This window comes from Emys orbicularis, chromosome 3 (assembly GCF_028017835.1).
Source record: "Emys orbicularis isolate rEmyOrb1 chromosome 3, rEmyOrb1.hap1, whole genome shotgun sequence".
In the NCBI taxonomy this organism is placed as follows: domain Eukaryota; kingdom Metazoa; phylum Chordata; order Testudines; family Emydidae; genus Emys; species Emys orbicularis.
The window spans coordinates 167,722,702-167,734,956 of NC_088685.1; the positions used below are offsets into that span (position 1 = coordinate 167,722,702).

The following is a 12,255-nucleotide window of genomic DNA, read 5'->3' on the forward strand; positions in this document are numbered from 1 at the left end:
TTATTTAATTTATCTGTCAGAGAAAATGACCCTACCAAAACCATGTTCAGTATTAGTAAAAGTAATTAACAACCAACAAAACGTAATAAAATAAATATAAAAAATAAAAAAAATAAAATAAAGGATGGTATTAGCATGTAGTGTGTCCTTGAAATGTATGCACTTGAAATATTCACTGAAAGTTTAAAGATTGTCCATTTAAAATTTTCTAATCCGTTTTGTAGTTGCTAAGGAACAATTCTAAAAGTTTATACTCGTAAACTGAATAGACTTTTTTTTACCCAAGTTCTCTCTCTTGTGTTCTGATTATCTTTCATCTTCTGTGTACCTCACTCTCTCTGGGCTCCCCAAGTGACTCTATGGTCTCCATCATATTTCCTATATCCCTTTGATCCTGTTGGGTTTTTTTTTTATCCCTTTAGAACCTCTAAACCTCAGAGAAACACACTATTCCTTGTGCACAAATTCTGTTTGACATTAGTGGATTTCTATTAACATAATTTACAGACTATAGAACACTAATGCAAAGTAAAATAAAAAAAAGTTTTGTGCATACTCCAGTAAATGGTTTTCAGAAACAAACAAATGGCTTTCTTCAGATTTTGTTCTTCAAATTATCATAAAATGATAGAACACAAATGACTAAAACATAGAATGTATAGGGAAATATAAAAGGCATCACACAGAACATTATCCCATGCATCTTAACAAATATTGATCACTTTTTGTAAAAGCAAATTTTAATTGTAATGTCTTTTTCTGGGCTGATGGTTTGCATGTCACACTTCAAGATGATACAATTTGAAATGACTGAGTTATAAACCTCACTTTAAAAAATGTGTTTTAAAGAAAAACCTGACAGATTCTTAATTATAGCAGCCATACCAAGCACAGTTATAATGCTGTCATGACTCACTTTAACAAGGTAATCAAAAGGCTAAATGTTTTCATTCCTTTTTTAAAAATTGCCAGTGGAGTATCTAAGCAAACTATTTTGCTGGTGCTTAATGTATCAATGATTAAAAATAAGACCTGAATATCTGCAGTGCCAAAATGATTATATGAAAAAGATTGTGATTACACCTTTGTAACAGAGGTTGCCCAGGCTAAGCTTGTGGTGAAGGTCAACTTTCTGGGATAGTTACAGATAAATGGCAGACTTGGGCTTACCTAGATAAACTATGGGTAAATTTTCAAAACACTGGGTATGAATTGTTATTCAAATTTCCCGTTGCTTCTATGTGAGAAATTTAGAATGTGTTCCATTCAGCTTAGAATTGATGTCTAAGTAATATTGCATGGTAGTATGGGCAAAGGTTTGTTTTTTGTTTTTTTGAAGTTTTTGTTCGACTTGTTAAAGTTCCTAGGTGAACAGTGCTAGAGACAGAAGACCTTTGTCTGCAAACAGGACAAGTATAGCACTTGAACCAGTAATGGAAGCTTCCCAATCCTGGTCTGCCTTGTGCCTTAACTGTGATTTTAGAAGGACCCTTTCTAGGGATGAGAGAGCATAGCTGTCTTCATGTTCATCCATTTAAATATAGTTACCATTGTAATTTAATTTTGAAGGAAATAATCTTACTGATGTAGTTTTGTTTTGTGCAATTCAATGTATAACATTTTCTATAATTTTACATCAATAAAAATTAAAAAACCTTTTAACATATCAGAAAACATTTCCATAATGTAAAAACGTAAGAGACATTGATCAGGCTCCTAATACAAACATGTTCAGAGTTTTCTTTCTTCAGGAGGTAGTAGTAGTGTCTAAACAGACACCCACTGACTTGATTTCAGGGTGGAGAATCTTGCTTTCACTTTCCAGCATAAAGCGCCAGGATTTTGATTTTTACAAACCTGAAAGAAGTGTACATCTGTGGAGCACACACTTAAGAAATACCTAGATTTGCTTTCTGACCTCTTTATTACCACTAGAGAGAACTTTGGTCAGCATTAAGTTTGCATATTTAAGTGACAGATTGCATATTCAAGAGGAATTGACATATAATTTCTCCTATGATTTAATTATGGAAGGGAGCTCCATGGCAAGGAAGGATTGATAACTGTGACATGTTGTCTATCATCTTCCAATGGTATGGAGTAACTGCGGATATGTCTATACTGCAATCAAGAGGTATGATTGCAGCTCATGTCCGCATACTCAAGCTAGCTAGCTCAAAGCTAGCTTAAGTTACAATAGCTATGTATCCACGGCAATAGCACAGGCTAGCCTCCTGAGTACAACTCTTTCCAGGATCCTGGGTACATACAGGAGTAGCTAGCTCATGCCACTACCCCTGCTGCCACAGCTACACTGCTGCTGTTACTTGAGCTAGCTGTGATCTCAAAGCTAGCTCAGGTACACTACACGTGCTGCATCACAGCGCTCAACTGCAGGGTAGACATACCCCAAGAGATCCTCCACAGAATTTCATTTTGGTAGAGATCCCCCCAACTTCCTTCATCTTTACTTTATCTTAGCCAAAAGGCTTAGAAGTATTCTCCTTCTTTTATCTTAATTCCTCTTTGCCCTCCCTGTGTATAGCATTGTTTCCTACATCATTAATATAGCCTCTAGTGGTACACTGGTTGGAGGTACCAATGCCTGAGTAGGTAGTTTACCTGTAGATTTGTTTTTCCTTAGTGCAAGTAGTTAACAACATTTGTATTTGTTTTCTAGTTTTGTTTTGATGAATTAATGCTTATGAAAAGTACTAGTTTAACTGAAATCTCCCATTCACAGAATGAGTCAAGTATGGGCAGAAAAAGTGAAAGCTTCCTCACACTATTGTGGTAGTCTGTTTTAACCTTGTGCTGAGTGGATCAGTTCTAAGGGTGACGTTGTTAGTCCCCATGTTGATTCAGTCCCTAGTGTTTCTGCTGAGATTACACAAGGCTGCCAATTTTGTGGGTGACTTTTGTGATGTAAACCCTGTCCTCTAGGACCTGGGCAGAAACCACAGTTCACTTCACATAAGTCGCTGAACATTTATCAGAGAGTAACAACTTTGCCAGGTTTTCAAGTTTTCTTTTTATCTGCTTTGAAAGATTTTACACTGGAAGATCTGCTTCAGAGCCACAGTAGAGTGATATTTGCAGTGTTGCCAAAAATGTGAAGTAAATAATATGCTGCATCATTTCACTTAGATCCGTGTGCAAAGGCAGTCTTTGGCAAACAGCTCTTTCCTTGTATGTGAGTAAGGGGGACTTTTCCACCTCTATTGTGCCTTCTTTTCCCACTCAACCTTCAGCTCCTGCAAAAGGATGCAACACAATTATGTCTGGTATGGGTAGAAAGGACTGAATGGGCTGTGGTGAGCAGGACACATACTTTCCAACTTCTGGCCTGGTAGAGCTTAGTCAGAAAAGAAAATAAGCCAAGGTCAGTTCTTGGTTCAGTGGGTTTCCTTGGAGGGAGTTCCTGATAGTGCAGCTCCAAAGGAACTGTGGTGCCTCATAACCAGAAGCCAGTTCAGGTTTTGTGTTGTCATCAGTGTAGGGTTTATGTTCATGCAGCATGAGGTTTCAGAGTGGGTGCAGATTTTGTGAGCACAACATAGCTCACCCGTGTTTGGAAATTTGGCCCAAAATGTTTAGCTGAATAATGTGACATCTTCACAGTTGTGTCAGTTGTGCTTGAAATAGTCACTTGTAGTATATCTGATTAACAGCAACTAGATGTGTAAATCAGACAGATAAGTTATAAATATTTGAACATCACAGCAATTTAAAAAATCTCAATATGTCTGCCAGTTGTGAAGCTGCTGTTGATGCTACACAAATTTTCCAATACAGTTTAAAAAAAACACACACACACCTGGGCAGCAATCCTGATTTTCACTTTTGTTCAAGAACGCTCTTTAAAGAGGATGCAATCTAAGAGTTTATGATTTTAACAATGTTTCTGATAGAATGGCATCTTGCATCAGGATCAAAACCTACTGTTTTACATCCCTGCATTCAGCTAGATGGTGTGGAAACAGAAAACAAAAACAACAAAAAGTTGGAGTATTAAATGTCTTCTGAAAACGGGGGGGAAAGTGCACTAAATTTTAAAGTGAAGCAGCATGTATCACCTCTCCTTCCATTGGCTGTTTATCCAACATCAATACAACACTTTAGGAGCCAAATTACTAAACAAGCTGCCAATTAGGCTTGCAGTCAGCTGGATAGATTAGTGGGTAAGAGAGTCAGATACAAGATTTTCATCTCTTGAGCCAATTACGCAAGTGAATTACCATCCACAATGCTCCTTGGAAGATTTGCAGTAAAAAGACTGACTCTGCTGTAACAGACATAAGTGAGATCCAGGGTAGGAGGTAAGGGTTAGCAGGCCATGTATTGCAAAAATTGCCCAAGCAAAAGGAGATCCTTCTAGGAAAGGATTTAAAGGATTTAGGGCTGCCAGGAGTGCAAGAAGAAGAAATAATAGTTGTGGAATGCTCTGCTGAGGCATAGTTGTTCCACTCACAAATCTTTAATCTTATAAAAGAAAGATAAGAGTCCAGGACTAGATTTCAATGCAGTATCATTTTCTGAGAAATTATCCTTAGCATTAAAAAAAAAAATAGTTTGGTCAAAGTTGAAATTGCACAAATCCACCTTCCTTTATTCTTATGCCTGAAAAAGACCTTTGTGTTGCTTTCCTAAAGTTTATTGAAGATGCTGAACTGGATTCTGATTTTAGTTACACCAGTGTAAATCCAAAATAATTTAAGTGATGTCAGTTTAGTCAATAAACTGAAATCTGATTTTGCCCCATTAGCAATAACAAGAATATTATAGCTTTCCATCCTTTTTAAATATTGAAAGTCACAATAGTAGTACATTGGGTAACCGTCCTGTTTTTGATCTATAACAAATATAAGCCTAGATGGTAAGCTGTTGTGTTCTAAAGAAGAGGTATTTTACAGTTAAGGGAAAATATATTTGCAGTTTGCCCTATAGTTCAAAACTGAGTAGTGACTTGTTTGTTTCCTGCTGAGATTCACACACTAGTAAAACATTATTTCTTAAATATTAAGCAAATTTAAATCCTGAACTTTTGCAAGCTGTTGTGTCCAAAAATGATTAAACAGATGTGGAGCCTGCAGCAGCATTAGACCTCTGATCTGATTTTTAGCTTACAGATGGAATTAAATTAATTCATGGCAATCACTGTAAAATCAAGGGTATGGCATTGAATGCTAGTGAACTGTTTAACCAGGATGTACCTGTTTCAACAGCTGTTAAGAAAAATTACATGCCTTAATTTTTCATAAGAACGGCCATACTGGGTCAGACCAGAGGTCCATCTAGCCCAGTATCCTGTCTTCCGACAGTGGCCAATGCAAGGTGCCCCAGAGGGAATGAACAGAACAGGTAATCATCAAGTGATCCATCCCATCGCCCATTCCTAGCTTCTGGCAAACAGAGGCTAGGGACACCATCCCTGCCCATCCTGGATAATAGCCATTGATGGACCCGTGCTCCATGAATTTATCTAGTTCTTTTTTTAATCCTATTATAGTCTTGGCCTTCGCAACATCCTCTGGCAAGGAGTTCCACAGGTTAACTGTGTTGTGTGGGGAAAAAAACTTCCTTTTGTTTGTTTTAAACTGGCTGCCTATTAATTTCATTTGGTGGCCCCTAGTTCTTGTGTTATGAGAAAGAGTAAATAAACTTCCTTATTTACTTTCTCCACACCAGTCATGATTTTATAGACCTCGATCATATCTATCATATATCATATGACATAAGTTGTCATGGGATAAGAGGGAAGATCCTTTCATGGATTGAGAACTGGTTAAAAGACAGGGAACAAAGGGTAGAAATAAATGGTAAATTTTCAGAATGGAGAGGGGTAACTAGTGGTGTTCCCCAAGGGTCAGTCCTAGGACCAATCCTATTCAACTTATTCATAAATGATCTGGAGAAAGGGGTAAACAGTGAAGTGGCAAAGTTTGCAGATGATACTAAACTGCTCAAGATAGTTAAGACCAAAGCAGACTGTGAAGAACTTAAAAGATCTCACAAAACTAAGTGATTGGGCAACAAATGGAAAAATGAACTTTAATGTGGATAAATGTAAAGTAATGCACATTGGAAAAAATAACCCCAACTGTACATACAATATGATGGGGGCTAATTTAGCTACAAATAATCAGAAAAGAGATCTTGGAGTCATCGTGGATAGTTCTCTGAAGACGTCCACGCAGTATGCAGCGCCAGTCAAAAAAAAGCAAACAGGATGTTAGGAATCATTAAAAAAGGGATAGAGAGAATAAGACGGAGAATATCTTATTGCCCTTATATAAATCCATGGTACGCCCACATCTTGAATACTGCGTACAGATGTGGTCTCCTCATCTCAAAAAAAGATACACTGGCATTAGAAAAGGTTCAGAGAAGGGCAACTAAAATGATTAGTGGTTTGGAACGGGTCCCATATGAGGAGAGATTAAAGAGGCTAGGACTTTTCAGCTTGGAAAAGAGGAGACTAAGGGGGGATATGATAGAGGTATATAAAATCATGAGTGGTGTGGAGAAAGTGAATAAGGAAAAGTTATTTACTTGTTCCCATAATATAAGAACTAGGGGTTACCAAATGAAATTAATGGGCAGCAGGTTTAAAACAAATAAAAGGAAGTTCTTCTTCACACAGTGCACAATCAACCTGTGGAACTCCTTGCCTGGGGAGGTTGTGAAGGCCAGGACTATAACAGGGTTTAAAAAAGAACTAGATAAATTCATGGAGGTTAAGTCCATTAATGGCTATTAGCCAGGATGGGAAAGGAATGGTGTCCCTAGTGTCTGTTTGTCAGAGGGTGGTGATGGATGGCAGGAGAGAGATCATTTAATCATTACCTGTTAGGTTCACTCCCTCTGAGACACCTGGAATTGGTCACTGTCGGTAGACAGGATACTGGGCTGGATGGACCTTTAGTCTGACCCAGTATGGCCATTCTTATGTTTTTATCCCCCCTTAGTCGTCTCTTTTCCAAGCTGAAAAGTCCCAGTCTAATTAATCTCTCCCAAGCCGTTCCATACCCCTAATCATTTTTGTTGCCCTTTTCTGAACCTTTTCCAAGTACAATATATCTTTTTTGAGATGGGGCGACCACATCTGCATGCAGTATTCAAGATGTGGGAGAACCATGGATTTATATAGAGGCAATATGATATTTTCTGTCTTATTATCTATCACTTTCTTAATGATTCCCAACATTCTTTTTGCTTTTTTGACTGTCGCTGCACATTGAGTGGATGTTTTCAGAGAACTATCCACAGTGACTCTAAGATCTCTTTCTTGAGTGGTAACAGCTAATTTACACCTTATCATTTTATATGGATAGTTGGGATTATGTTTTCCAATGTACATTACTTTGCATTTATCAACACTGAATTTCATCTGCCATTTTGTTGCCCAGTCCCCTAGTTTTGAGAGATCCTTTTGTCGCTCTTCGCAGTCTGCCTGGGACTTAACTATCTTGAGTAGTTTTGTATCATCTGCAAATTTTGCCACCTCACTGTTTACCCCTTTTTCCAGATCATTTATGAATATGTTGAATAGGACCGGGCCCAGTACAGACCTCTGGGAGACACCACTATTTATGTCTCTTCATTCTGAAAACTGACCATTTATTCCTACCCTTTATTTCCTATCTTTTAACCAATTACCAGTCCATGAGAGAAAGCTTCCCTCTTATCCCATGACTGCTTACTTTGCTTAAAAGCCTTTGGTGAGGGACCTTGTCTAAATACACTGGATCCCCTTGTCCACATGCTTGTTGACCCCCTCAAAGAATTCTAGTAGATTGGTGAGGCATGATTCCCTTTACAAAAGCCATGTTGACTATTCCCCAACAAAGTATGTTCATCTATGTGTCTGACTATTTTGTTCTTTACTATAGTTTCAACCAGTTTGTCCGGTACTGTAGTCAGGCTTACCAGCCTGTAATTGCCGGGGTCACCTCTGGAAAGATACATTTCATAGAAATGTACCTTTAATGCCATCATAAATATCATTTCACAATAAAAATTTTATTGAAAGTTTTTGTTATTCCCGCAAACTTTTTTAAAATACACAAATATTTTTGCCTTTAAGCATATTTCATATTTACATTTATGGGTTTCATATTAAGCATGCACATGTATAATAGAGGTGGGCTCCAGAGGCTGTGTGTGTGTGTGTGTGTGTGTGTGTGTGTGTATATATATACACACACACACACACACACACTATATATATATATATATATATATATATATATATATATATATATATATATATATATATATATACACTAGTTTGTATTTTTGGGCTGTGGCTGTTGCTCAGTATAGGTATAGGAATTTGACAGCACTGTCTTGCCATCCAAGTTACTGTTCCTTCAGTTCTTTCCCCTCACTTATGTCATGGCAACCACTTCAGTGAGCTGCCCACTCATCTGGCCAATCAGGAACCAAATTATTATGGTTTCTATCAAATTTTGTAGTCTCTATAAGGCAGAAGGGTCTGCAAGTGAAATTCCTGCAAATTATTAACATAGAGTGCTGATTTCAGTTCCTCATAACCACTGCCTCTTTCCCACCCCCCACACCCCCACCCCTGTCGCTGCCTTTCACATGTCACATTTTGCATAGCTGCTTTTCCGTGAGGTGGCAGCAGCGGGTTGTTCTTGTTCTTGCTCGAGGCTGGGTCAAGACTGAACATGTCCTGGAGGTAGTGCAACCCTTTTTAGGGGCAATATGTTTTTACCACTCTCCGAAAGCCCCTGTTGGCCAGTCCAAGAAGTGCCATTGGCATGAGTTAGAAGCTGAGCTTTAAGATGTATATTGCAAGGACAATAACTGCTTTTAATTAGAGAATAAAAGTCCATAGCAAAATTTAAAAAAAAAGTAACAAACAATGTAGCATGGTATTTGTCATACTCTATTCTCTACTCTGTTCATATTCAACCAATAAGCTGATTGGTCATAGAATGGAGGAAAAGGACTACAATGAATAAAATTACCAGTAACTGTCTTATTATTATAGAAAGTGGAGAGACTCAAAATGTGCAGGATAAAATAACTATAATTTGATTCACTTTTTATAAAGACATTGTAAGAGGCTTCAAAACTGATTAAACTAAGGGATAATGGACTGTTGATACCACATCTTTTTGAAATAAAATACAACCCGCCTGCACGCTTGCTAAGAAAATAAAAACAGAAAAGTAAATTAGTTGTTTACAACTGTGCTTTAATTTTTTTGGTGTTGCACAGACCTCAAGCAAAACCCAAAAATATTGTTGGACATACATGGTGTGTTTGTGTGCACAAAAACAAAACAAAAAAATAAGCCTTTTTGTTGGCTGTATTCAGAGGGTTTGGGGTTTTTTAGAGTTCTAATAGAAAATCATGTACAATGGAGTGGAAAAAGTAATTATACTGTATATTTTAAAAGTACTTAAGTGTCTTTAAAACAAAACGTATTCCAATTACCTTGTCAATCACAGAAAGAGGAAATGCATTCTGTTACAGGAAAAAATCAAAAATAGAAGCATGAGTTTATTAAATAGCATGTTTCAGGGTACAAATTGTTCATCTGTATAGCCTCTTTCTGTTCTTATTGTGTGAGGAATTGGATTTGATATAGTAAGATACATAGTTTATATAAAGTTAACTATGCTTTTTAAATGGACTCTAGTGAACCTGCAAAGTTGTTTACTCTGTTTTGGGCTGTTCTCTATAGTTTACACTCCGGAGTGTGTTTCTGGCACTGCTATGCAAACTCAGGAATCATCTGACATATCCAATTCTGAGATAGTGTGAGCACCTTGACATTGTTCCCTTTTCCTTGGAAGCTCTGTGAACTTTATTCCCCTCCGTTGTCTTTTTCCATTGTTTTTAAGACATTAGGACCCCAAAAAAGTGGGTTAATGGATACTTCTGTAGTTTTAGTAAGGGTGTTTACCCGTCATTTAGTTTGGACATCGAATTTTTTTCCCCCATTTTCTGTGCTAGAAGCAAGAGCTAAAAAGGTTCACAGCCTGCGCTATGCTATGTATGCTCAGTCATTGTCAGGGACTTGTCTGTATGAAAACTCTCTTGTCTATGGGAGGCCTGAAAAGAAAGAAAGATTTTGTTATTGAATTTTGTGCTGGTCAGTTCAAGAGCACCCTCTCACAGCCTGGCGCCTACTGACTTCAGAGCCTTTATCACCTAACGTTAAGTACTGCTTCAAACCAATATTAAAGTTAGCTTTCTCTCAACACTCTTTCCTTTTTCTTTGACTTGGGGACTGGAATAGTGGCTGTCTAGCTTTCATCTGACCACAGTAGATAATGCTTGAGTACTGTAAATTTGTTGCCACAATAATCACAAGTAAGATATATCATGAAGGTTTGAATATGCATCTCTCATTTTCAGTTTGACTACCGCCTGTGTACGCTGTTTCAGTGTAGCTCTTTAGATTTGTATATTGAGGAGCTTCACAATATTTGTTCAACTTTTGTTTTAACACTCCTTAGTAAAGTTAATGTTATAATGAACCAATTGCTCATCAGAGGTAAATGATTAGTTTAAAACTTTAGTCTCTCTAAAAACACGTAACTGTGCTCTCCCTACAGTTGTTACTACAATTCTTTAAAAAAAAAAAAAAAAAAAAGGGCAGGCTAGTATGAATGGGTGGGAAACTACCCGATTCAGGCGGGTAGTGTAGACCTAGCCTCAGTCTGACATCCAGCATGTTCTTCTCATGCTTAAAAGATCTGCAGCAAAAATAAATGTGTAATGCTTAAAAATTGAGCTATTCTTAAAAAAAAGAAAAAGTGAAACTAGAGACCATATATGTAGAATTAACATACAGCCATGAGGTTAACATATGCAAAGACAGCCTGTTCTAGCAACCTATTAGATGAATTAGGAGAATAAGAAGGGTTAAGGCTTTAAAGGAGATTATCTTGCTCTTTTCCACACGCAGTGCTGATTAATGCTGTATGTTTCTTTTAATCTCAGGGTTTGTAGGTGAAAATGCCCAACCAATCCCAGAAAACAACATTGGAAACAGAATGCTTCAAAGTATGGGCTGGACTCCTGGCACAGGCCTGGGACCAGATGGCAAAGGGATGTCAGAACCAGTCAGAGCCATCCAGAGACCAAAGGGACTCGGACTTGGATTTAGCTGACAGAGAAGCACTCCAACTGCTGTACAGAAATCAGGAAGACTAACCTTAATTTAAAGGGAAAAAAAGCTAAAGTCTTATATTGTATTTTGTCATCAGCAAATCCAGTTGTTGTTCACTTATGGAGTTCTGAAGCCTAAATGTTTCATATTGACTACTCTGGCTTTCAAGATGCAAGGTAGTCACAGTGACAAAAGAGGTGTTTGAATCCTAACTCTGTAATGGTGCTAAAATGTAAAAACAATTGTACTTTCTTATTTTCTGTGATCTTAAAACAAAGTTTGTTAGGTATATGATTCAAAATGCAATGCGTTTATTTTTCCTGTAAAGCTTCTCACACAGCAGATTTCAGCACTTGGGCAAACATTTTTTGGCACCATTTTCTCATCTGAAGTGTTCTGAGAGGATTTGTTATCAAGGAAAATTAAACCTCAGAAAGCTGCTATGTTGGTTCATTTTTCCTTCCTTTACAGGCAAAAATTTCCAAACTAGATATTTCTAGAAGTTGGCCATAGATGAGGATAGGTTAACATGATCTCTGCTTTTCCATGTCGACATACATTAGGTGCCCCCAAATGGCGACATGGTATGCAATTTTGCATAAGGCAAGTATAACTGATGGTAACTTTGTCATCATAGGAATGTAACCCCATTATCTTGTAAAGCATCATGCTTACCTGTGTGTAAGCCCTAATTCTAATGCTTTTATAATTGTTGTTACATCTTGTAAAATATTTTTAAGTAAATATTTTTAAAACTTTTAGTGTTCACCCTCAGCTTGGAATTCTGGTTATTTTTTATACTAGTGTTCCCTTGACTCTCCACCTCAAAAATCAGTGTATTTTAAATGTGACCCTTGCATTGGTTCTTAAACTTTGGGTTTTGGTATATTTTGAATTGACTGGTAGGTTACAGCAAGGGGTGGCTAACATTCAATGTTTTTTGTGGTCATGATATTGGCATCCTACCACAAACTTTGAAGCATCATGGAAGAAGCAGAGAAAAGACAAAGTGCAGCAGGTAAGAAGAGAGGGAAATACTCTGGTAGCATCTCTAAAATCTTGAGTGAGCAATTTAAAGTCAAGGGGAGATCATTAAGCATTTT

At 37.4% G+C, this 12,255-nt stretch overlaps 1 protein-coding gene across 2 annotated transcripts in view; it reads left to right on the forward strand.

The window, feature by feature from the left end:
- The window catches only part of GPATCH2 (G-patch domain containing 2), a 181,921-nt gene extending 170,768 nt beyond the window's left edge, over window positions 1-11,153 (forward strand). For both annotated transcript variants that reach the window (XM_065401688.1, XM_065401690.1), the window contains exon 10: window positions 10,984-11,153. In XM_065401688.1, coding sequence (XP_065257760.1) covers window positions 10,984-11,153 — 170 coding nt within the window. The remainder of the gene's footprint in view (window positions 1-10,983) is intronic.
- Window positions 11,154-12,255: the final 1,102 nt, after the last annotated feature.